The 27,328-nt window shown below is 38.3% G+C and overlaps 1 protein-coding gene across 1 annotated transcript in view; it reads left to right on the plus strand.

The window, feature by feature from the left end:
• LOC122790111 (lysophosphatidylserine lipase ABHD12-like) overlaps positions 1 to 27,328 on the plus strand; it is a 392,933-nt gene that overhangs the window by 191,494 nt on the left and 174,111 nt on the right. The window contains exon 4 of the mRNA XM_044057688.1: positions 27,205 to 27,287. Within this exon, the coding sequence (XP_043913623.1) occupies positions 27,205 to 27,287 (83 nt within the window). The remainder of the gene's footprint in view (positions 1 to 27,204; positions 27,288 to 27,328) is intronic.

Below are 27,328 nucleotides of genomic sequence, written 5' to 3' on the forward strand. Positions count from 1 at the left end.
TGATATTTATTTTGTTACTACGTATAATTTAATGAGTAAGAAAATTTGGGATATAGTGAAATATTATTGGAAGTTCTTAAGGAAAGATAATATTTTGTGTAAATTACTTCCTGTAAATCCTAAAATTGCTTATAAAAAAGGACAAAGCTTGGGTGATATGTTGATTAGAGCATACTATGTATGCCCTATTGACAAGTTAAAATTTTCACTAAAACTTTTGGTACTATACCTTGCTATGGTTGCAATATATGCTTTTTTATAAAGCTTACATTTAATAAAATAAATAATAAAATATTTACACCAAATCAATGTTTTTCCTGTTATACTGAGGGAGTTATTTATTGTCTTAAATGCCCTTGTAATCTTTTTTATATTGGAGAAACCAAAAGAAAATTTAGGGTTAGATTACAGGAGCATGTTCGTGACATCAGGAAGGGGGCAACAGAAAATTCGGTTGCATCACATTTCTTAGAAACTCATAATAGTAATACGGATTTGTTACAAGCTACTATTTTAGAGAAGATGTTTGTTAAAAAGGGTGATTAAGTTACTAAAAAATATGTTATTGTACAAAGAATCTATTTTCATATTAAATTATCCATTATCACCTAATGGTTTAAATATGGAAATTAATTGGAAATATCTACTTTAATAACAGATATTTTGCTGTTTAACATTTTTATATATGTTTTTTATGTGAGATTTCTATGTACTTTTGTCTATGGAGAGAGTGGAGTCTCTTTAAATGTTAAATGTTATTTTGTTTAATTGTTTTATTGATTAATTAATTGATATTTCTCTCATTGTGTATATAAGGCTCTAAGACACGATTTATGGAATAAATATTTTTCTACATGGAATCTTCGTTGTTTTTTCTTTATTGGTCTTTTTTAGACCTTTTTTGCTGGTTGTGTCCTACCCATTAGACCTCCCAGGAGACCTGCAGCCCCCCCCCCATGAGATCTTAACTTTGTACTAGAGAAACTGACTTTGGCACCATTCAAGTCAGCCTCCTCTATCTCCCTCAAACACTGTACCTGGAAAACTGTTCTTCTGGTGGCTATAACCTCTGCCAGATGGGTTTCAGAGCTTCAGGCCCTAATGGCCCCTCCACCCTTCCTGATCTAACACAAAGACAGGGTTTCCCTTTGCACTAACCATTCTTTCATGCCAAAAGTAGTTAATGAATTGTCCTTAAATCAGGCCATTAATTTGCTTGCCTTTTTCCCCTGTCCCCAAAACTGTAGTGAGAGGATCCTACACACACTTTATGTACATAGACAGCTTGGGTTCTACCTTCACAAGACTAAACCTTTTAGGAAATCAGACCAGCTATTTGTGTCTTTCCACCCCATGGCTCTGGGATTGCCTGTATCCAAGCAGACCATTTCCAACTGGATCTCCAAATCCATTTATTTCTGCTATGCCTACCATGGAAAAACCCTGCCTGGTGTGGTCAAGGCTCACTCTAAAAGGGCAGTGTAGTCCTCTGGCATTCTTCAAAGGGTTGGACACTAGCTCCATTCTAGAAACAGAACTTGGACCTCAGTCCACACTTTCACCAAACACTACAAAATGGATTCTATTTCCAGATCCAGGGCAGGTTTTGCCAGGGCCATTTTTCATGGTTTCCTGGAGAATTCTTCCTCCACTTCCCTTTTTGCATGAACTTTGCGATTCTTCCTCATGTAAAGAATACCGCAACAGATGAATAGGAGGGCATAGATTAGTTGTGTAAGAACTTGCCATAACAATAAATATCATTCTCTTCTCTGTTGCATTATTCTATCTTTCCCTCCTTCCTTTTCCACTTCCTTCTGTTTTTAGATGTACTGATTGTCTCTCTGCCTGGAGCTTCAGTTCTGAGGATGGTGTGCTTGTACATCAATTTTATGGTCTACTTCTGATAGCAGCCTACGTCAGATGTACTGCACACACTGCAGTAGTAAAAGACATTGGTATACTGGCTGATGGGTCACCTTGGCAGGCAACTCCCTCGTGTAAAGAATACTGCAACAGAGAGGAAAAGGACATCTGTCGTTATGGTAAGTTCTTACACAACTAATCTTTATTCGTATATTTATTGCTATGACATCAGATGAGTTTCATGCTAAATAAGTCCTTGGTGGCAGAAATAAATCATTAATAATTCGATACTTTATTGTGGTTAAAATCTTTCTTATATTTGCAGATGTTTTATCATGCACTCTTTTAGTCTTTTAAGCCTATGGTTTCTGCTATTATGCTTAAAGTCTTACTTGGCGAATAAGTTAGTTTTTACCTTCATACCTCTCAACCTCTTTGAACAAGAAATCTGGACAAAGGCAGTAATAATGAGTAAGACAAAGGCCGAAAAATGGTGACAAATTTTAAATATTGCTCATAAAAACTTAGACAATTGCTAGAATAAAAGGTGTTGTGTTAGCATGCATTTTCTGAAGGATACAAAGTCAGAAACCCAGAAGTCTGTCATTATTTAGTGACTTCAATCCTCAACGATTTGGCAGAAAACCACTCATTTTGTAAGGAACAGACCAAAAGTATAAGGCAAAAATCTGAACATTCTGCAAACATCGGGGCATTTGAGAGTTATGCTTACCTTTGCTATGATGATAGCTTCAGTTGCAAACCTTATTTCTACAGGGTTCCTTTACTTTTTTAATTGATACAAACATCCTGTTCAGAACCTGGAGAGTAAATGTGAAACGATAAAATCCTTGTCCTGTTTATTCCTGAGAATACACAGCTACTTTACTGCTGTAAAATGTGGTACAGCTGATGTTTCCATATGAAAAGTAATTGTAGTCTGGAATTCTCTTCAGAGGTCAGCCTTTTAGGGGAGGTTTGCTGATTCTTCATTGGAAGAAGAGGGAACAAAGATTTGGTGTAATGCTGACTGCTGTATTTATGTGAAGGTTGTTTTTAAAAATAACTTTTTAGTTTACCCTCTTCTGTTAGAGTTGAGTGAAGAAAGCTTTGACTCAGAATTGTAATTCGAGAAGGCACAGCTTAGAAGGTTTAAAAATAAGATGTTCATCATTCTTATTACTCCAGTAGCCTTTTGGCTGTATGGGCTGTATTCCGCCCAGGATACAACTGGCCAGCTTCACAAAGTTCTGTCTCCTTCCCACACCTTCACTCTGATTGCTGATTGGTCAGTTAAGAGGAGGGAAATCATCTTTTGGAATGAAGCAATTTTCATTACTTTCTTACTGCCTTGAGAGGAAGCAGCTCTGAGGTTCTACAGGAGCAGCAACTGGCATTTTTGACAGCTAAGTTCCCCGGGAACCCTACAACACATAAATTGTTGTCCTTTTAAGAAAATGTTTTATTTTATTTTTGTTACTAAAAGCGGTATTTCCCCTCTTAAGAAACACAGTATTTTTTCACGATATTGGAAGTTTCTTGTCAGGGACAGTCATTTTAAGCTTGGGGCTTAATTTCTCATTTGTAGCTAATTTTTGTCGTAAACGTGTACTGCTTTTGTGAACTTGTAACATTTGTCTGTGAATTTAAGGATCAGACAGTGTTTTAAATAAGCAAAAAACATGTTCTTAATGTTCTAGTCTTGTCAACATGCAATGTCAGCTTGTTATTTTTTCTGTCAGTGCATTGAGTGTTTCAGTTTCATTTTTGTCTGGATTTTTAGTGGTGTTCTTATACTTTCTGTAAAAAGAGGAATGTCTGGGAAAGTGGAAGTGTGTACATGTGCTGCTTGTGACCACTTGCTTGACAATTTACCTTCCAACAGTTACGTTCTAGGACATCTAACCAGCTTTCAGACTTCTTCCTCAGCTATAGCATGGATACTTCCTTCAGTCCTGCTAGCTTTTTTCCTGCTGTACCCAAAAAGAAGAAGCAACACAATACTGAGTGCTCAGTCAGTGCCTCAGCCATTGTTGGGTGAACATGTAGTGGCTATTCATTGTTCCTTGTACCACAAACTTGTTTCTCTGGGTACCTCTGGTGTAGTCCTTTCAGCCAGCATGGATTGGGCATCAGTCACATCCACTTCAGTTGTTCCAGTTTCCGATATAGGCATGGAAGAACCATCGTCTTTTGGGTTTGGGAGTTATTCCGGGGTATACTTCTCAGGATAACCAGGGAAATGGATCTCTCTGTAAGGCCAAACTGCTATCTTTGCATCACTCTTCTGTCATGCTGTTACTTGCAAAGAAAAAAACAAAAGGTTCGACATTGTACATCTAAAGACATGTTTGTTAGAAAGCATAATTGTCTTACCTTAGCCAGGCAATTATTACACGCTGTTAATCCTGGTTCTCAGAAATCCTTACCCGAGAGAAAAATCACTGAAATAATTTCCTGAGGAAAATCTGTCAGAGGATTCTGACAGAGATGGAGATGGGCTTCTTCTCCTGGAGATTCCCAACCCCTAAAACTCTTGAGTCTGAGCAAACTTGGTCCTCTCCACCTCTTTTGAAAGCATTTTCTTTCTGTCAGAATATCTCCAGGGTGAATGATGTATTTTTGCGGGAACAGGTAGATATTCCCCTTAATTGGAGATATTATGATATGTTAGAACTGGATATATGTAATTTTACACCCATACCTCCCATTATGCCAGCCCTGGAGGATGTGTTTAATGGGTCTGTATTAGAACACTGAACGTTCAAAATTTCGAGTGTTCTAATATCGACCCGTTTTTAGCAAACGCTGAAAATATCGAAGAAACAGAAAACCAAATTTTTTCTTAGGGAAAAAATTTGGTTGTCCGTTTCTGTTGCTTCGGTATTTTCAGTGCTGTGGTGGAAAGTTATGGGTCGGGTTCAGGTAAGTGTGCGATTGTGTGGACATGAGGGTTAGGGAGGGGTAGGTAAGTTAGGGTTAGGGCGCTGGTGAGGTGACTGTGCGATAGTGATGGACCTTAGGGTTAGGGTTTGGGTTAAGGTAAGTGGATAGTTAGTGGTGTATGTATAGTTTAGTGTAGAGTTAGGTGTAAGAGTTTAGGTGTGTGTGTGGATTGCTGTTTGGTGTGCTTGTGTTGTGTGTATGTGTTTTGGAAAAGCAAATTTTTTCCCTATGAAAAAATTCGCTGCTCTGAATGTTCGATGTTTTAAATTTTTGATTCGTAGGGTTCGATATTAGAACACTCAAAATTTTGAATGTTCGGTGTTCTGATATAGACCTGTGTTTAATGCAGCCTTATAATAATGCTGACTCTCGACCTTCAATTCCAAAAAAAAAAAAAAAGGGAGATAGATTGTATAAAGTATATCAAATTAACATTTTTTTTCTCATCTTAGATCAGATATAGCTATACAATATCTACCTCTTCATCAGCTGGGAACAGTCTATTTGTAAATACTAATCCCTCCGCTTTGAACTAAGAAGGAAAGGTATTGGACAGATTTGGTAAGACAATTTTCTGTTTTTTCACTTTAGCTTGTAGAATATTGCCAGGTATATATGTGGAAGCTTATTCTGTTCTGTGCAAAGAATTTGGGGGAATACTCTGTTTTCCTTCCTTCAGAGGATAGCTTCTGTCTGAATTATTTTGTTTCTAATCTTTCACAAGTATTTAAAAATGCTTTGGAGTGTGTGTGTCTGATTGTGCAGATACTGTGAATAGGGCTTCTGCTACAGAGGGAAGTTAATTCAGGGAGTGTCTAAGGGTTTTCAAGCTCCCATTTACAAATCTCCCAAATCATCTTTTCCTTTTATAAAGCAAAGCAGATAGCAAGAGGGGAGCAACAAGAAACCAGGATATTTTCCAAAAAGGGACAGTTTAATGATTCAGAATGACTGTGCTAGCATTCTATACCAATCCCCAATCCCTCCTCTATCTCTGTATCCCAGAAACTGGCTTTTTACATTCCCCTTTGGCAACAGATTGTTTCAGCCTCTTAGATGTTAAAAGTGGTTTGAGAGGGTTATGATTGGCACTGGATACAAAAATCTCCTTTTAGGGGAATTTCTCCCTATCCTCTGAATCAAACAGAATGTTTTCTCAGGTTGTGCAATACTCTCTCACCCTGGAAGACACAGAACCAGTGTATGTAGATCAAAGGGGAAAAGTCTTCTATTCCAGAATGTTTTTGGTGCTAGAGAAAGAGAATTCTTTGAGACTAGTTCTAGGTCTTTCCTTTCCAAATCTGTACGTAAAAGTACCAAAATTCAAAATGCTGACCTGTCTAATACTGTTAATTTTCATGTTCTTCTTTTGAGGGTCATGGTTACATTAGATGTAAAAGATGCTTTTCATGACATTCCATAGTCACAGGCTCCAAGAAGTTTCTTAGATCCTGTGCATCTGGGTCGCATTATCAGTTCTCTGAATTACCCTTTGAATAAAGGCACATTCTACTAGAGCCTTGGCATCCACAATAGTGTATTAAAAAGGGCTGGATTGTAGAAGCATTCTAAAGGCAGCAATCTGGTCCTCTGTACATGCTTTTGCAAAACATTACAAACTGGATTCCTTTTTCAGGTCCAGGCCTGATTTTGGTGGGATCATTCTCGAGGCGCTTCTGGATCCGTATCCTTCCCCCTCCCAGGTTGGGTAAGCTATGGTAGCCTACCTATAGGCTTAGTATAGATGAATAAGTTGCACTTACCAGTAGCAGTAGATGTCTAAATTTCTCACTGCTGCAGTAGCTGCAGCCACCCTCCATCCAGCCCTACTTCTGTCTATAGTTAGTTCTTGGGATATAAATTTATTGTTTTCTGTTTATATCTTTTAGAGGTTCAGGATGAGTACACTCTTATTTCTGTGTAGGGAAAACGTCCTGAAGATTGCTTCTGTCTAACTACTGATTTCCCTCCTTTAGGCTGACCAGTCGTCACTTAGAGGGAACAGATGGATGGGGGCCAGTGCTTTGTGCATCTGGCCAGTTGTATCTTTGGCAGGATACCACCCTTATAGCCAAAAGGCTACTGCAGGGTTGAAGAGTTCAAACATCTACTTGTTATGGTAAGTACAACTTACACAGCTGTTCTTTTTTTCAGTCCTACTTTTGATTTTAAAGATATCCAGGTCTGCTGCAGACATAGGCCCACTTCTGAAGTGGTTTTAAAAAAAATGTGCTGAATAGTTAAAACTCCATTTTCTTTTGAAGCAACAACATATTTTTAAAATTTGTTTTTGTGGCGAAGATCGGATCCAAAACTGGTCACCTATAATAACCCTTATCTCAACAAACACCTGAAAAAAGGAATCTCAGATGGTTACTTCTCTCCTCCTTAAAATGTGGATTGGAATGTTATAGTTGAAGAAGGGTTGTTCTGACATTTCCAGTATTTGAACACTACAGTGAATATTTTAGGCCATGGTGGACATGCCAGCATAGGAGAGAGTCTATTATCCAAACTAATTGGGACCTAGGATAGTTTGGCTAATCAAACTGCTCAGATAATCAAGCATACATTGAACTGGATAAAAGAATGCCAACATCTTGTTTTTCTGCATGCTTTTCAACCATTCATTGATTCCAGTGGACAATAAAGAATATTTTTCACACACGAGTGGGATACAAGCCCAAAAAAACATGCACAAGCAAATATGTATAATGTTTACATATTCAGACTTTATGATTTTTCCTGCCCAAAAACTTTGGAAGGCTACGTTCGGATAATTGACGTTTCTGATAATCGACGTTTGGATAATCGACTGTTGCCAGTAGATCATTTCCCAACCGTTGGTGCCTTAAATCCTTCTTGCTCTGCCACCAGTACCATCTTGTAGGTTCACAGAATATTCTTGAAAAACACAGGCTGAACACCACCTGGATGAACACACCATGTTGAAGAGTTTTTCACATCCTCAGAAAAATTTCACTTGCTGGAAAGTTTGGCAACTTTATTGAAGTATATTTTGTTGGGTAGGGGGGTGGTATGTTATTTAAGCTAGCAACTGCATTTCGCCTGTTTTATTGCTACTTTAAGTGATTTCTGCATTTTACACTGTTTATTGCACTTTAAGTTACTAATTGTTGCAAATTGTTTCTGTAGGCTACACACTAAAGTGCGCTAGCCGATTTACAGCAATTACTGTCTGTTTTTTTCCTTGTCTCTGTAATAAAACAAAAAAAATCTCTTGTTTTCCCGCCTTACTGAACTAGAGTAGTCCAGTTTCAGAGTTGCTGATCCCTGGGCTTTGTTTTTAGTTCCTGTTACTGATCCATTGCCTTATTAGGAAGGAGGAAGTTTCTTTGCTTACCAGTGGGAGTGGGAAGCACTGAGCTGCCTTTTGTCTGATTTGGTGAAGTTTCAGCCAGAAACTAGTAGTCCATTGGTCGCTTTGGGCCAATTCCTAGCTCCCTTCAGCCCCTGCTATAAAACACGCTAAACGCGTGAAGCGATTTAGCTGAGTTACCACTGTTGCACACAAGAGCAGCGGCGGTTAAACAAGGTTAAACTATTTGGGCCATCTAAATTCCACTCTTCCAATTTTCCCTTAAAACTACCTTCCTCGAGCTGTACTGCTGATCTAACCAGCATATCCTATAACTGAAAAGTTCATCTCTACTTGATTCCCAAGTAGACTATTCTCTATCTGTAAAGCCTAGCACTTACTCCTACAGTACTTGCACCTTGATAAAGCACTCATTATAGATAGTACCCCACCAGCCTAAAACCCACTTCCCCCGGAGTCCTTTGAAAGACTCTTTATCTACTACTTCTTGTATGGCGAGGATCAGTTGCTAGTGTCCTCTCCAGCTCAACTGGTGAACCTGGGAATATTGAGGCAATGTTACAACTGCCTCATGTACACAGACAATCCTCTCCTTCTCCCACAAAACACAAATACATGCGAGAGATGCAACTATACGGCCAAACTGGAGGCTGAGCTCTCTCAGCATAGGACTGGCAAGACCAGACAGGAGGAGAAGGTAACCACACACAATACATACCCAGTCACACATGGTACCATCACAACTTCAAATCATACACATACTCACACAAAGACATACTCGGAGGCTCTGATCAAAATTTACCAAAACAGCAGAGGCCACCAAAGCAGACACCCAAACAACTACCACCTCACGACCCAACACATGCAACACATAGACCACACAGTCAGAGTGTCAAACAGTCACAGCCCTTAAGGCCAAACAAAATGCCAGACACACTTGTCATTGGTGATTCCATAGTCAGACACACTGACGTCCCGCTCACCAGACTGAGTAAAGAGAAGGTCACAGTAAGCTGCCTGTCAGGCGCTAGAATCCGCCACATAACGCAAGCACTCAGGTCTCTCAACAGCAGGTACAAGCGACTCAGTCATTGTCCACGCTGGTGTCAACGACCTGAGACGCACCTCCTTGGACTACATGAAAAGGGACATCGAGGAGCTCTCTGATTATGTAGCCCAGGCAGGTATGACCCTGACCTTGAGCAGTATCCTACCTTCACCTAGAATGATGCCACAATACAGTGATAAGATGATCAGCTTTAATAATTGGCTTAAATTCTGGTGTCATTCAAAGGGGATCCAATGTCTGTCTGCCTGGGATGACATGCTGGACAAGCCACGCTGCTTCAAGGGACGGCTTGCACCTGTCACCCTGGGCTTCGGATATTGGCAAAGACTCTTGCCACCCCATAGTGCCTTTTTAGGCAAGGCTCAAATTCTAAACCTACCACCCTAGAACACCAAAAGGAAAAAAACTAAGGGTAATGCTGCTCAATGCCAGAAGTCTCAATCTCAAGATGCACGCACTCGAGGCCCTTCTCAATATGGAGAACATCGATGTCTGTGCTGTGACAGAAACCTGGTTCAAGGCTCCTGAGAGCACCCCAGCACTAACAGGTTTCACCTCATATCATGCCCGGCCCCAAAATCCGGACAACACCAAGAAAGGAGGGGGTGTCCATATTCATAAAGGACACCCACACCTCAAGGTTGGTGGCAACGCATGATGCATCGGAGACCATCCAGGTGCAATTAACCATAGGCAAGACTGCTCTGCAATTTGTAGCATGTTACAGGCCACCCTCTCAAACTCAGGAACCTCACATGGCCTTCCTGAAAACATTGGAGGGGATAAATGTATCTCCAAACACCATCATACTAGGTGACTTTAACTACCCTAATATAGACTGGGAACACTACTCAAGCCCGAACACTCTAACCCAAAGATTCCTGGAGTTCATAAACTCAAATGCCATGGAACAACTAGTCACCATCCCCACAAGAGGAGAAAACATACTTGATCTCATCATCACGAACATGGGATCAAAATGTTCAACACCGGAAGTATACCCCTCACTGGTGAGATCAGATCATAAACTAATCTCGCTGGAGGTCCTCATCCCGCCCCCACCTGAAACAAACAAGACCACAGTGAAAAACTTCTCAAAAGCCGATTTCACACTTCTAAAAACTAGTGTGGTCTCCTTTAAGGCCCCTGAGCCAGTGGTAAACATTACTCAAACCGCTGAATCACTTACAAATGCCTTCTACCAGCACCTACAGGACTGCATGGATCAGGCAATCCCAAACAAAACTAAGACTCTCTGTACCAAAGGCAAGCGTCCAGTCTGGTGGACCCCAGCCATAAACAAGCTCTACAACAAAAGGAGGAAGCTACTACAAGATAGAGCAAAATCCTTGAAAGGTAAGACACCTTTGATCATTATAAGTAAAAACTAAGAGCTCTCATAAAATCATCCAAGGCAAATTTTGAGAGAAAAATCGCCAAGGACTCTAAAGAGAATCATAAGGCCTTCTTTAGCTATGTTAGAAACCTAGGAGGAAACTCCCAGATATGCTCAGAATTAGTTCAAAATGATGTGAAAATTACTGAACCTACACACATTGCCAACATACTGGCTGACAGGTTCAGTGCAAACTTCTCCCCTCCCCAAAAGGAGAGATATCTATTCCAGAGGATTGTAGCCCCCAAACATCTCCAACGCCCAGGTGAGAACTGCCCTCACTAAGGCAAAAACACAGCATCCATGGGACCGGATGGTGTCCCCGGCTGTGTGCTTCATGAACTCAATGAGGAATTAAACCCACAGTTAGGACAGCTGTTTAATCTTAGCCTCACCTCAGGATAAATGCCCAAGGAGTGGCGCCGGCGACTGTGGTCCCACTTCATAAGGGCGGTGCCTCCACAGACCCTGGAAATTACCGCCCCATTAGCTTGACAAGCCTTATCTGCAAAGCCATGGAGAGGATCATAATGGAACTCTTAAATAAAGACATAGGAACTTGCAGACTTTGGATCCAACTCAGTTTGGCTTTGTCAAAGGCAGATCCTGCCTCTTAAACTTGGTTGACTTTTTCGAGACAGTCACCAAGGCCATTGATGAGGAAAGGCAGTCCATACAGCCTACCTCGACCTGGCAAAGGCCTTCACACAATACCCCACTCAGGTATCATCGAAAAACTCATCAGCTTGAATGTAAACCCATACATCACAAGATGGGTTGCAAACTGGCTAAGTGACAGAACCCACAGGGTCAGAGTTGCTGGAGCCATGTCAGACTCAAAGCCTGTCACAAGTGGTGTCCCACAGGGCTCAGTCCTGGGTCCACTCTTGTTCGGCATCTACTTTTCTGAAGTACAAGCAAACACAGGAGGGTTATGGCTGACAAAGTTTGCAGATGACTGCAAACTGGGCGCCATAGTCGAAAACACATCTGACACAGATATCCTCCAGAAGGGCCTCACAGAAATGGATAACTGGTGCCAGAGCCATGGCCTGAAGTTAAACGCCAAAAAATGCATAGTCATACCCTTTGGGAAAAACAAGGCTACCCCTAGCTACCATATAGGTGGCAATCCACTGAGCACAGAAAAAGTCATCAGAGATCTGGGGACCCAGGTTGACAGTAGCCCTTCGTTTGACACTCATGTTGCTAAAGTAGTTAGGAAAACCTTCTATATCACCCACCTGATCATGAAGGGATTCACATCTAGATCAAGGGAGGTCATCGTCCCCTGTACTCATCACTTATTAGACCTATGATTGAGTACAATGCCCGCTCGAATGTATCTGACCAGACACCTGCTGCAGCTTGAAAGGCCCCAAAAGTTCCTCACCAAAAGGATAAAGGGTCTCAAAAATATGTCTTATGCTGCCCGACTGAAAGAACTCCAGCTCTATTCAGTCTCATACCGCTTGCTCAGAGGTGACCTGTGCCTGACATATAAGGCCATGTCAAACCCAGATTTGATGAATATGCTTCACCTCAAAAATCTAGATCCCTCAGAACCACAAGGGCGGAGACTTAAACCTTGACACGGTTATAAATAGAACGTGCTGGAGGGACAGATTCATCACCCAGAGACTCCTATGCTGTGGAACAAAATCCCGGTACATGTGAGGCAGAGCACCTCTCTGGTCTTGTTCAAGAGGAATCTTGACCAATGGATGGGAGATTGCAGATATACCCCAGGGATTACTTCAGCGTCACTGCTTGACAGAGGCACAGCAAAATGATAGGCATAGTTTTTATTCAAACTAAAGGGGTGGCGAAAGCCACATAACTATGGGCTAGGCTTATAAATGCCCTTGGGCAGATAGCCTAGTATGAACCTATGAACCTATGAACCTATGAACCCTCCCAACAGTGCAATTTTAATTTTGTTATGCGAGTTGCGTTATGACAGCTGGCTCCATGAATTTGTGATTTTCAGGTCTCTGACACTACATCCCTACAACTGAGCTTCTCCATGTTCAAATCACCGCAGGCAGAATCCCATACCACTTCTATGCAAGCTGTTGGTCCCTGCCTATGACCCAGGAAACCCATAACATGTATTTGAGCTTATTGGAGACACTCACCATCCAACCTAATACCATATTAATGGGTGACTTTAGTTACCGTACTATTAACTGGTTATATACAACATTAAACATGCAGGCACAGACATTCTTGGACTTTGGAAATACAAACTCTCTGGATCAGAATGTCCATACAGTGACAATGGATACAAACATATTGGATCTTGTTCTCACTGATATGGGAAACAGCTGCACAACTCTTAGTTTAATGTCCTGTCTTGTAAAGTCCGACCACAAAATGGTCTCCATTGAATTAAAAATAAAACCTGTAATCACAGCTCACCCTGGAATGTTCAGGAATTGCTCTAAAGCTAACTTCCTACTGTTAAGTAGTAACCTGGCAAAATTTCAGCCCCCAAACCATGAGAACGCTACTTCCTATACAGAAATGTTCGCAAAAAAACTATTAACTATTAATAGAGATACCTGCAGTTAGCCAAAATATATAGCAAACCTACTGGCAGACAGAAAAATTCAGCTCTAACTTTACCCCTGTCTCCCCCCAGTCTTCCATCAAGAAATGCCATTAAATACAACTCTCCCAACTATTACTAAGGAACAGGTCCTCAATGCTCTCTGTAAGGCCAAGAGTGCTGCATTGATGGGCCCTGACAGTATCTCAAGTTATCTTCTAAATGTCATGAAACTTGACTAATCAGGTCCTTTGGAATCACTTTTTAACCATAGCCTCCAAACAGACTTGTTGCCTCATGAGTGGTGAAAAGAAACAATCATCCCTCTGCACAAAGACAGGCCATCTACAGACACAGAAACTACGTACCCATAATGTCTCACTAGTCTCATCTGCAAAAACATGGTAAGAATTATGATTGAAATGATCAACAACAACACTGGAAACTTTCACACACTAAATCCAACCTAGTTCAGATCATGAAGGGCAGGTCATGTCTACTCAGTCTGATGGACTGTTTGAGGAGGTCACCAAAGCAATGGACAAGGACAAAATGGTTCACACTGTCTACCTTGACCTGGCTAAGGAATTTGACACAACACTCCACTGTGGCATTGTTGACAAACTGAAGAGCTTATGTATGAACCTTTATCACCCGGTGGATTACCAGCTGGCTCACAGGACCCAGAAAGTTAGAACTGAGAACTCCAACTCTACAAAGAGGCCATTCACCAGCAGAGTCCCTCAGGGATTGGTCCTAGAACCACTTCTTTGTAGCATCTACTTCTCTGAAGTCAGGGTCAGTATCACTGGCCTCTGGCTGACCAAATTTAAGAGTAGTCACAGACTCTCCCACTGACATTAATTTTCTCCAAGAAGGTCTGATACAGACAAATAACTGGTCTTGAAGTCATGGACTAAAACTAAATGCTAAGAAATCCATAATAGTATTCTTTGAGATACTAACCCCTGATAACTACCCCATATTAACAACATAAATGTAAGTCAACCCAATAGTCAGGGACTTGAGGAGCATGTAGGCAGTAATCTAGCCTTTGACTGCCACATGTCTACTGCATTTTGAAAGTTACTGCATGCTGCACAAGTTATAAACAAAGGTATGGCATCTAGGTCCAAGGAAGTCATTGTTACACCGTATTCAGCATTCATCAGATGTGTCATTGAGTGCAATGCCCACTTTGGTATGTGCCTAACCAGGCAATTCCAACAATTGGAATATCCACAGAGGTTCCTCAATAAAAGAATACAGGACATAAATAAAATATAAAAATGCAGACTGCCTTAAAGTCCTATCCCTGTATCCTGTCTTCTACAGGCTGTTGAGGGGAGATATATGCCTGGCATAAAAGGCATTGTTGGACCCACACTCTTATGGACCTCCTGCATACCCACAAAACAAACAGCACCGGAATTGGCCATTCTAAAGATTTAACCTTGCCTGTGATGTAGGACCTGCCGGAGAGACAGTTATGTATCCCAGAGACTATCCCTTCTCTGGAGCAAGCTCCTCATCCATGTGAAACAGAGTTCCTCCCTAACCCAATTCAGATATTACCTGGACAACTGGATAGAGAACCAGAAATTCACCTCTGGTTTGGCAGGTATGTTCTAATGGACATAGGCAACCTGGAAGTGATTTGTCTCCCTGGCACCTACTTGTAAATGTTTCATCTGCCAAGCCCCTACTCACACTATCAAAGGTACCAGAATGTGTAAGACATGTGGGATGCATGGCTAGGATTAAAAAGGCTCCAGTGGTCCTTAGTTTAGTTCACACCTATGAACCTATGGTATTGGAGTAGCAGCTCTTATATTAATTGCTTTCATGGTATCTTTTTAAGAACAGATATCTTTGTTAGTCTCAGTCAGGGCCTAATTCATTAACTACTTGTAGTCTGTATATCCCTTTCCAGGATTTCTAAATTATTGTAAGGATTTAAAAGTCAGATTTTCCTGTTGCAGCAGAAAGGAAATTTGGAAACTTCATCTTATTTTTTTGTAAGAGAGACTTTTTCCACACCTGAGGTGGTGGGGGACGGGTGCAAAACATAGCATCTAATTGTATATCTAGGCTTTTTTTAATACTGTGAGGTACATTTCAACAGTGTAAGAAAATATAAGCTGCCAGGCTGCATATGTGGAAGCTTCAGCTTTAACTGTGGATTCTGTGAATTCAGATGCTGAGACCTTAGTTTGTAACTTTCACTATGTCTTTCTATATTTACTGTTAGTACAGAGTTCATTAAGACAGAATCTCTCTGCTGTTGTTAGATTCTCATTTAGTATGTCTTTTGTTCTAAGAACTTTTCTGATTTGTATATCACATAACATTTCGAATAAATAAATTACAGGGTTGTTTGGGGGTACAAATGTGCTAGCTTTTTTAAAAGTGAAACTACGCAAATCTTTTTTCCATACTTCCTCTTGATTGTGAAAAAACATTGTCTGAACATAAACTGAAAACTAGTACTGTTGTTATGTAACCGTCTGAAAACATACATACTTGCTTTAACTCATACATTTTAACTTTAAACAAATATTGAAGAAACAACTGAAACACATAGACAGTGAACTGCTGCACCACAGTTCTTGCCAAATTTTACTCTGTGATGTTCCAGTCACTGATGAGGTAAAGGAAGGCCTGCTTTAATAATGGTGTTCTTTTTATAGTTAGGCCTTTTAAATCTCTTCTTTTCATTTCTTGTGCAAGACTGGGTAGCTAAAGTTCTTGATTGTATTTAGTATCAGGTCCTTAAAATAACATTTGCATTTTTAACAATTATAACATTATTTATTGCCCTGACCTTCTTTACATTTTTCTGCATGAAATAAACATTTGCAGCTTTAACAACTATAAACTGATAACATTGCTTACTGTGCTGACTTTATTTACATTTTCTGCATGAAATAAACATTTACTGCTAATAAACTCTTGCAATTCTCTAAGCAAACTGATAATTTTAAATGAAACTAAATAGTAATGTAACACTGCATTTCTGCACCTATATAAAATGAATTTTAACTGTTGAACTTTTTACATTTTGTCTCGTGACCCCCTAGATTTTAACATCCTGTTCTATGAGTGAAACTCCACCCACTGTCTTACCATAACCCTTTCTTTAGCTGATGTGATTTAACTTTTCAGTAGTACTGAATGCTGCAAGAATTTATTATTACTGTCTACAATATTTTGGATAAATAATGAAACTGTAAATGCATTAAATGGATACTACTGTATTTAATTCAGTTTGCTAGGCTGGCTGTAATCTGAGTTGATGTGCTTGGCAAACTGCCATTTCCCTACAAAACATATACAGTCTGAAACGGATTGAATTTTTAACTGTGTATTCACTTTTACAGTGTAGCATTGACTTTAATTTTTACATTCTGTAAACTAGCAAACATTATTTTGCCTCTGTCTATATCATTGCTTATTGTTTATGCAGTGCAACACTTTAATACTGAACTCTTAAACAAAACAATAACACAAAAAATGTATTTGCCAAATCTGTAACTGTAAACTCTTTATTCGGCAAATAAATGCAAATAAATGAAACTGTTATTTTTGATGTACCTTACAAGACATAGAGGTATATGGTTACCCTTCGTCTTTAACTGGCCACAACCAATATGTCTTTCTGAGCACTTCAGCTGTGTCAGCTGAACTGGAATTTATTTTAATTTTAACCCATAAATCTGCATGTTCCTATCATAACCAATTCTTTGAAATCTGTACATTTGCACAAATTCTTGTCAATGAAGTATAACTCTAATGACATGTTTATACACAGTATATAGCTGCTACATTTTGAACTATTAGCTGCTGGAATCTTTGACCTTTTAAATTCTGACAAAACTGCATTTGTGTCTTTTAATAAAGATCTCTGTGTAACTGGAATTGATTTGTCTGTAAACAATGAAATATTGTTATTTTTTTAACCTTAAACAATGGCAGATTAATGATCTGATTTTTACAGATAGCTATGGAATGCATTCTTTTACTTAGCACTGAAGTATGTTCTTCAGTTGTACTGGAATTTACTTTATTAAAATCTGCACTCTGATTCCTCTTCTCTCTTCAGTGCAAACAATGCACTTTATTCTGAAAATAAGAAACTAGATGAAGTATTGTGAACTTGAGACCTTGATTGCATGTTATGTACATTGACTGTGTTGACATTTGTATGTTTAATACTGCAACATAATTCTATATTTTGAATTACATGTATTACATTCTGAACATCTGTATGTGAAACTATACTACAAATGAAATTATTATGTTGAATTGTATGTGCTAAAGCATTTATGTTCAAGTTTGAGACCGTACTGACAGAAACAGACATTAGCTTGCTTCTGTGATTTAAACCTTTTGTGTTTAGACATATTTAACATTTTTGAACTAATAACCTTTAACTTTGAGAACATTTTTAAAATTAAACCAAAGATTTACTGATGTTTTAACTGTAGCAGTATTACTTAACATGTTTATACAGCAGGTATGGAAATGACTTTTACTGATAAATTTATACTTTCTTGAGCTGTTAACTAAAATGTGTATATGAAGTCTTACATAACTTTATGGTCCTGGAGGAATGTGTGCCATTGTCTGTAGTTTATTAACCTTTTTCTTGCTTCTTGGCTGAGGGACGTCACACTGGATACTTGAAAGTTTGTGGAGATAGCTGTTAACTGGATAATGTTTGTTTATGTTCTGAAGGAACACTGCTTTGATTTAATACTGGTCTGCTAAAGTTGGTTGAGGCTTTTTTGAAATAAACACTAATGCTGTGCAGTTTGATTAACAGCTGCATTGAATGCTGTGTCTGTTTCCTGGATGAAGTAGTGCTGTGTTAGTGAGAAGTCTATAATGAGAAATGCAGCTGTTTCTGTTTGCTGATAAGGCTGTTTTACTGTAGAACACATGTAGTTGAACGAATCACTGCTATTCCATAGATTTTTGTAGAACACACGTAGTGTGACCAAGTCTGGAAATGAACGATACTTTTACTGAAAGGGTGGTCTGTAGCACCTTTGATTACCTTTACTGGGGCCTCTCGGCTGGAAAGCCTCCAAAGTGCTGTTGAAATGTCTGTAGTACTTTTGCTGTATTGACTTGGAAAAACAGTCACTGTGAACTGAAGAAAATATATGCTGCACTGGAAACTGAATTTGAAAAGGTTACATACAATTCCTGTCTCTGATTTTTTGATTGTCCAGAGTAGCTGCTTGCCGGGTTGCAATAATTATTTATTTTAACCTTAAACAGACAGTTATAAGTGTTAGATTAGGGACTTCCATTTTAAAGTAGTTATTAGACATTAGACAGGCTAAAGGGTAAAATAAATTGTTTCATTTATGCATAAATGACAGTTAAGCAGAAAGAAAAATAATCTTGCTGGTCAAGCATGAGAAACAGTTTATTAGAAATGAAAGATAAGCATAAAGTGTGTAAAAAATACAGAATGTTCTTTACTCAAGGGAAAGTTACAATCTTGCCAGCTACAGAATGTTTCTTAATGGACTGTTAAATAGAGCACATATGAGACAAAGCCTGAGATCAAGGTTAGGAGGAGTAAATAAGAAAAATTACTGGACTGAAGCAATATAATATGTTGTGTTCAGGATAGCAGTTCATTTAAGGTTAGTGAGTTCATTCGACCTGTCACTTCAGAGAAAGTTACAGACACTTGAGCCTGAGTGCAGAAGATAGGTCAAATAAAGACTATATTAATTTACGTTGTTCAGGACAATCAGAATATGATATGCAGTAACTTCGAACACTAATTGTTTATCAACACTGTTACGGTCTTCATTAACAGTGTTTATCAACACTGTTAATGAAGACAGTGTTCGGCTATTGTGAACATTTAATAAAACATTAAATGAACTACAGTGTTAGGAGAATTTATTCTGAAAAGTACACAAGGCTTGGCCCATAAAGGAGAGACTGATACCTGTTCAGCCCGAATATTTGGGTAATTAACAGATAAAGACTTTAGTTCTCAGTCTCATTACAATGTTTCCAGCTAATTACGATACACTACAATCTTATCAAAAAAATTAAAAAAAAAATGTTTCCATATGTATCACTTAAGAGTTTTTTGTTGTAATCAATTCACCAGTTTTACCACTTTTGTCTTTTGACAACCTCTGACTTTCTGTGGGTCATCTTCTTTTATTTGTTATTGTGGGTTTAAAATATTTAGAGGGGTTTTGCTTTGTTTTATGAAATGCTTGGTGAAAGCTGTTCTAAATTGAAGCTTCATGTCCCACTAACTTGTACATTTATGCTGCTAGAGTGAGGTTGTAACTGTTAACCATTTAACTCCCCCAGACGTTTTGTGATGAAGGTGGTAAGGCAAACAAATTTAGAATGGATGGTACATCAAAACTTCTGTTTTTGAGAAATCTTTTCAAGCAGTCATTAAAAGTGTTGATTAAATTCTATTTTTTTTTTCAGAATCTCATTCTGTGCTACTTAGTGGTGAAGTTAAGGGCAGTGAGTAGAAAGCACATTCTCATTCTGTTAAGAATGTGTTGTGCATTGATAATACAAAACATTGAAATTAGTTCTGTTTGATTTTGGTTGCTGCAAATTTGCTGACATCTCTGCAAAGAAATTTACTATTTCTTTATTCACTTCAGAGGCATACATTAAAAAAATTGAGGGCAGTCACTCTTGTCCCCTTTCATTTTAAATCACAGAAGAGGAAAACAAAGTTTATGGCAATGAATTTATCCTAAATACAATACAATACAGTTACATACAGTACAAGCACATGCTGGCATGATCTTCTACCATTTTAACCAGTCTAAAGCCAGTAGTATTGAGTTCTGCAAAAGCTGCCCAAAGCAGCTTTACAAAATGCTAGATTTTTTTATAAGTGTTTACACTTCAGGGCAGAATGTTTCTTTCATTAACCAACCATTCTGTAAATCGTTTTACAGTTATATTATTCTTTTGATGTGTGTATATTAAGTTTTCTTTGGGGCAAAATGTTTACCACAAGAAGAACTCCTTACCCACTTTAAATACCTGTATTAAATCCCACTTTCTTGTCTAACTTACAGAATACAATCCACACTTTCTTAATTTGTACTCGTATAAGAATATATCTTGTCCTTTCATTAATTTGAACATTAGTTCTGTTAGCCTGTCTAAAAGAGTAGATGGTCATAGCTAGATTACCTTGGTCAGCTCAGTTCATGGACACTAATTTCTTATTAGCTTGAGCATGTTTACTCAGTGCTGTTCTTGCTGTAGTTGTTTTACGCTGTGGATTGCGGTGATATGTGTGAGTTCAAGTAGTACTGCTTGCTGTTTTTCTCCAAGATGGCAGCCTGTCAGAGAAAAAATGACATTTGTTTTTACCTTTCAGATAATCACCCTTTGTCTGAATTGGTATGACCTCAGAGTGATAATAATAAAGTGGATGTAAGAAGTGAAGACTTCCACATGTGAGATGTGAAAGAAGTTGCCCTCCCTTCAAAAACACAAATTTTGCATAGCAATTGCAGAAAGCCAGTTTATTTTCAGGTGTATGTGATTAGATGTTATGCGTACTTGAGTAAGTGGTTTCATGGAATAGGGTAGATAAACTTCTGTGGTTAGAGCACATCATTTTGGACTGTCTTGGGGCCTCAGAAATATAAAAAAAAAATTGTGACTTTGCCAAGTAACTTGCAGAAAGATAGGAGTAAATGAATAATACAGTTTACTTGAGCTCCATAAAAATCTCAGAGTAAAAAGGGAGGTGCACAACAAAATTCCTGTAGAAGGAGGTTTAGGTATTTCAGACTTGACAAGTTTATTATGAAGCCACCTGTTGAACAGCAGTGTTCCTTCCAACAGAAATAAGGTTGGATCCTAAAGTCAAAGGTGATAGAGAATACCTTAATACGAACACGCAGTTTAAAGGAATGTATGTCTCTTTTGTAAGCACAACATAGAGTAGCCTGTGCTCCAGATTTGTAGATCTTTCTTTAAGGCAGATTCTTGCTGCAGAGTAAAAACTTTTTTTTCACATTTGTCCATGGTTTATAGCAAACACCTATAATCTACTGTCATGGTACAAGGGCAACATTCATGTCATGTTAGTGCATCTGAATGTTACTAAAGTGGGCCTGGTTGTATGAACACAAAGTTGCTTTGCGCCATGTTCATTCCTTCTTTCCACTTCAAAACTGCTGGTTGTTGCACTCTGTTTCCCTTGAAGAGTGATAAGTGCCAGAATTTATTTGCAGTTGTTTTAAAATAATTATTTTCTAGCAGACTTTTTCAACTGTCTTTTTAATAATTTTGTAGTGCTAATCGTAATGTCTGTTAATAAGCATATTTGTGACAACCTAATGGCTTTGAATGGCTTCTTTAAATTCTGTCTCATGTCACTGTTAGTTGTAGAAAAGAACATCACTGCTAAAAGTAATTAAGGGAGAAAAACTTTGAAAGCGTTTCTCTTTTGATTAAAAAAATAGAAAATAAAAAGTCAGAAATGAGACTATGAAATTAAAAGGGAAGCTTCCAGAAAATGTAAAAAAAGATTAAAAGGAAAACAAAAACACTGCCTCTTCCTCTTTTGGAGATACATAGGTGGTATGATCATGTGCTCAAAAGAGAATAAAGATCAAATGCATAGTAAAGTGAAGGAAATATAAAAGTCCCCTGTTCCATAGAAGGTCTTGGAACCTTCTAAAGACGTTGTTACACTGTGATGTGTACCACTGAATTGTGACCACCACTCGTCAAAACAGAGGAAGTGGTCTTTAATGTACTAACGTGTATTTGTAGGGCATTTAACTGGTGATACTGGTACAGGTGTCAGTGCCATGATACAAGTATCCTCTTTACAGCCTGTTTTAGACTGTCATGTGTTAGTAAAGGAATTCTGCAGACTTCAGTAAGAATGATAGCAGGGATACTTCAGGAGTTTGTCATAAGACTGCCTCACACGTAACCAGAAAGCACATGCTTTTTTCTTAAGATATTTCAGGTGTTAAGACTATTGTTTCATGTCATTTAGACCAAATGCAAACATCTAAGTGAGTTAAACTAGGGTATTGCTGATACATAACAGGTATTCAGAGACTCAAGATACTGATACCTAATGTACTTTTGTACAGCAGCACCATACACTTTGAAGACTTTGCATGCAGAAGATTGCAAGTATATTAGAGGAGCATAACAGAATATACAGGTACCTGCACCTGTCAGAGCCCCAGTCCACAGCAGATAGTAAGGTAGTTGAACAGAGATAAGTTACTCCAAATATATGGTCTTAATTGCTGGGTAAATTACACATTGGCAAAGGAAGACTGGGCTAAGATGTAAACCAATAGTCTGAAAGTCAGTAGGATATGGAAATCATACTGAATATGAGACTTACCTCACTAACACAAGTTCTGAGTTATTTGTAGTGCCTTTTTCATATAATTGATAGGCAAGTGGTCACTGAGACCAGCACATATAACTAAGCATTCATATGAGTTAGCGAGCCTTTTTATGATCGCATGTATCAATTAACTTCAACCCAGGCAGACAGGACACCATTAAATTTTCCTTCTCTAAGGTTGACAAAGTCTCTCTATAGTTCTTATCTCGGAATTCCCTGATACTAATGTGCCAGAGTTTTTCAGTGTAGGGATAGTTTCTGCCAAGGAATTGTTCTCTGAATAAAAAAGAGGTTCTTCATTGGTAATGAATCCCCTTGCCCAAGCCATTCACTTCATTTTCCTCTCATGTGATACTGTAATTTCTGACGGACTATCAGGGAACTGAGGTCCATTACTAAACCTTTCTTTGTTAACTAAACAATCAGACATACAGTGGATATAAAAAGTGTACACACCCCTGTTAAAAATGCCAGGTTTTTGTGATATAAAAAAATGAGACCACAATAAATCATTTCAAAACTTTTCCCACCATTAATGTGACCTATAACCTGTATAGTTCAATTGAAAAACAAACCTGTTAGGGGAAAAATATAAAAAATAAAAAACGTACAAAAAGCTGGTTGCATAAGTGTGCAAATCTCAGAACAATTCTTATGTTGTGGCTTGTAGTACATGTTTTTGGAGCATTCTCTTATGTAATATGTGGAGTTTCACATTACTGTTGTAGTCCACTCAGAAGACTCTGCTATAGTCAGTTTCACGAAGTTGGGATAGTTTGTGTAAGAGTTATGACTGAAGAAAGGCATGAAAGGAGCATTTGTGGTATTTTTAATGCCAGAAGCTTTCCATATAAGAGTCAGAGTATGTAAATAAAAGCAATAGCAAAGCTTCTTCAGACCATACCTAACAACTGTCCAAATTTTTTCAGAATTCCCAGATTTTTGTGTCATTTTTTGGGCTATTCCTCATAAAATCTGTGTTTTTTCTGGAAAATCACTAGGATGATTTGAGAACTGAAGTCATTAAATAATGACATACGCTTGAGTTTCAGACTTTATATTCTTCTGAAAACTACATGCTAAGACAAATTCTGTTATTCTAGCAGCCTCTTAAGTTTATAAGAGCAATATTTAAAATTTGCCCCTATTTTTGGGCCTTTGTCCCCCATTACATTGGGCTTTGTCCAGATTTTTTGTACAAAGTGGTTGAGAAGTATGCATCAGACAGTAGAGTAAATCAAAATAAACTGCTGCGGCTAAAAAACATAATTGAGAAATAACAAATGGCAGTGCTGAACAATAGGCAGCATCAAAGTAATTCACTACAAAGCTGAGTGGTTCAATAATAGACAATTTTATAGTGAGCAAATAGACAGCTGAGAACTGTGGAAAGGCAAATGAGAATATTAGAATATAGATTAAGACTGACAGAACCCAGACTGTAAAAGTAGCCGACTCCAAATCCATCTCCAAACAAGTGATAAGTGGAGTACCTCAGGGTTCAGTCCTGGGACCGCTCTTGTTTAGTATCTACTTTTCTTAAGTACAGGCCAACACTAAGGGACTCTGGCTAACAAAGTTTGCAGATGACTGCAAACTGGGAGCCATTGTTGAATCCCCAAATGATGTGGATATTCTACAAAAGGGCCTTACAGAAACAGATGCTTGGTGCCAGAGCCATGGGCTCAAGCTTAATGCCAAGAAATGTATAGTTATCCCCTTTGGGAAAAACCATGTACCCATGAATTGCCACATAGGTGGCAGTACATTAACCACCGAAAGTGTGATGAGAGAATTGGGGACACAGGTGGACAGTGGTCTCACCTTTGATAACTACATCGCCACAACAGTCAGGAAATCCTTTTATATCACTAAGGGCTTTTCCTCCAGAAAAAAGGAGGTCATTGTCCCACTGTACTCATCCCTCATTAGACCCATTATAGAGTACAACGCCTCTTTTGGTATGTACCTCACCAAGACATCTGCAACAGCTGGAAAGGCTGCAGAAATACCTCACTAAAAGAATCACAGGCCTAAAGCAGATGCCCTATGCTGACAGTTTAAAGAAACTCCAGCTATACTCTGTGGCATATCATCCACTCAGAGTTGATCTCTGCTTAACATACAAGGTCATGTTAAACCCTGAGCTGTTGGACATGCTCCACTTAAAGAAATCCCAATCCCTCAGAGCCACCTGCTCCAGGGATCTAAACCTTGTCATCACAATGAACAAAACATGCTGGAGGGATAGGTTCCTGACCCAGAGACTCCCCATACTCCGGAATAGTCCGCCCATACATGTCAAGCAGAGCGCCTCCTTCAAAAGGAACCTTGATGATTGGATGGGAGATAGGAAATTCACCCCAGGATCATGTCAGTTGCCCTGCTTGACAGGGATCCAGGGAAGTAAATATTGTGGGAAGAAATATCCATGGAATTATTATGGCTAGGCTTGTATAGGCCCTAGGGCTGATAGCCTAGTACCAACCTATGAACCTATAAGAGAAAAACAGTTTAGAGTGCAGGTGATTAACCAGCATCAGGAAAAGAGAATTGGTATGGTAGAGGAAGGATTAAAGGAAGAGGAGGAATTAGACAGAAGGAAGAGTGGATTTATGGATAGAGGTGAATAAAAATGAAAGCAGGGAAGAAAACAGAAAGAGGCTTGCTGTTTCTTTACAGTTTTCCACATGATTATTATAAATAAGGGAAATTAATTTAGATTATTTGTGATTTAGTATAGAGACTGCAGTTATAAAGTCATAGCATGGATTGAAAGGGAAAAAGAATTTTTAGAGATAGGTATGTGGTATGCCGATATGTTTAAAATATTAAAGCAATGTTTAATTTCTTTGAAGTAGAAGTATGTATAACATATTTGGAAAGATGGGTTAGACATCAACAGGTAATGTGAATGAATGACTTTGGACTTGAGAGCAAAGGAAACGTTATAATAGTGTATACATGAAGTGTTGTCAGGCTGTTAAATCAGTTGGGAATAAAGATTTGGCATGTATCCAAGAATCTGATATTCTGAATATGGAAAAAATATGGATCTCAAACTTAGATCGCCATTCAGGATTTCAAAGATGTGGGCTGTGAGGTAAGAAAATAAAAGGAATATGGAGGAGTTAAGGAGGCTTGATTACTTTTATAAAAGTGGAAGGAAATCTCCATACAGAATTAATAACCAAGGAGAAAATATATATTCTATCTGACATGGTTTTGAAAGGACAGAATTGTGAATTATTGAATATATATATATTTTACCAAACCTAAATGAAGCAGAAATAAGGAACAGATTGGTAGAGATAGACAATACATTAAGTGAAGATAATATGGGTGGCAAGATGCCTGGAGTGTACATTTTTGGTGAGTGTAATGCCACAACTGGTTAGTGCTTAAAATATAAATAAAAAAGAACGAGTGTCGTATTTGTAGAATAAATGGAAATGAGATGCTATTAAAATTAATTATAAAATATCAAGTCGCAGCATTTAACAGCAGTAACAGACTAGAGTAATGGGATACACACCTTTTTAAAGAGCAACATTTTATTATTAGCACATTTTCATTTTTACATAGTGTACAATCCACATGCATGGTAATCTTATTTTATCACTGATTGCTGATATAGCTATTTTATAATTGTATGTTTATATTAAATAAAACTAGGATTGTTTTCTTCCCACAGCAGCTGCAATTTGGCATATGTCGTCCAATGACTCATTCATGTTCATGGACTGAATCAAGGTTCATTAAAGTGATGATAAAATAATATGATCACTACTTAATTCCTGATCTCAAATTACATTATAAATAGTCAACTTGTGTTTTAAGCGTTTTTGTTTAAGGAGCAATGTTAAATCAATCTGGAGATCAAGGTTAGATAGAATAGTTATTTGTAGTATATGGATTTACATGCTTAACAGTAGCGATTATTGAAAGTTAAATGTAAGCACTGCAACCATAAGGCCATCTAAACAAATAAATTTTGAGTTGACAGTATGTCCTCATAACAGCCAATATGTCTGACAGACTTACTGGCTGACACAAAACCATATGGCTGTTGATATAGTCTGATGAAGAGAAAGTTCTCACGTTCAATACCAGTATGTATGTACTGCGTATGTTGTAAGCTGTGTTCCGAAATTTAAAAAAAAAATCCCAAAGATTATACATAACCCAGTCCATAACTGCATCCTCTGCCTATCTGTAGAATACAGGCAAAGTGCTTGGTAATTCAGATGTCTTATCATTCATCTAATTGATCTTTGCATATACTCTATCCTTGCATCATTTACATTTTTATCTACCTGCATGGCCAGCACTACCATCAAACCTAGATCAGAGGCAGGAGTTGGTTAAAGGTGATAAACTGAAGAACATTTCCCCTCTAGGCACAGTGTGAACAATGTACTTGTACCTATTAGATAGACTGTGAAGCCACTGTCTGCTGGTGTGTTTATAGGTTCACGATGTAGAGTTTGGCTTGATTTTAGGTTATGTGAAACTGGCATCAGGAAACACACAAAAATAATGGATTGCAAAAGAAAAGGTCCTGAAATAAGTTCTTTATAAAGTAATTTTCTTCCATGTGTTTTTCTTTTTTTTTTTTTTTTTTCAGATTTACAGATATTTTCCTGGTTTTGATTGGTTCTTCTTGGATCCTCTCACAGCATTTCAGATTAAATTTGCAAGTGATGATAAGTAAGTATGACATGTCTGATCTTGCTCTCATTTATAGCATT

The sequence above is a fragment of the Protopterus annectens genome, chromosome 1.part2 (genome assembly GCF_019279795.1).
Source record: "Protopterus annectens isolate FY-2018-M chromosome 1.part2, PAN1.0, whole genome shotgun sequence".
NCBI lineage: Eukaryota > Metazoa > Chordata > Ceratodontiformes > Protopteridae > Protopterus > Protopterus annectens.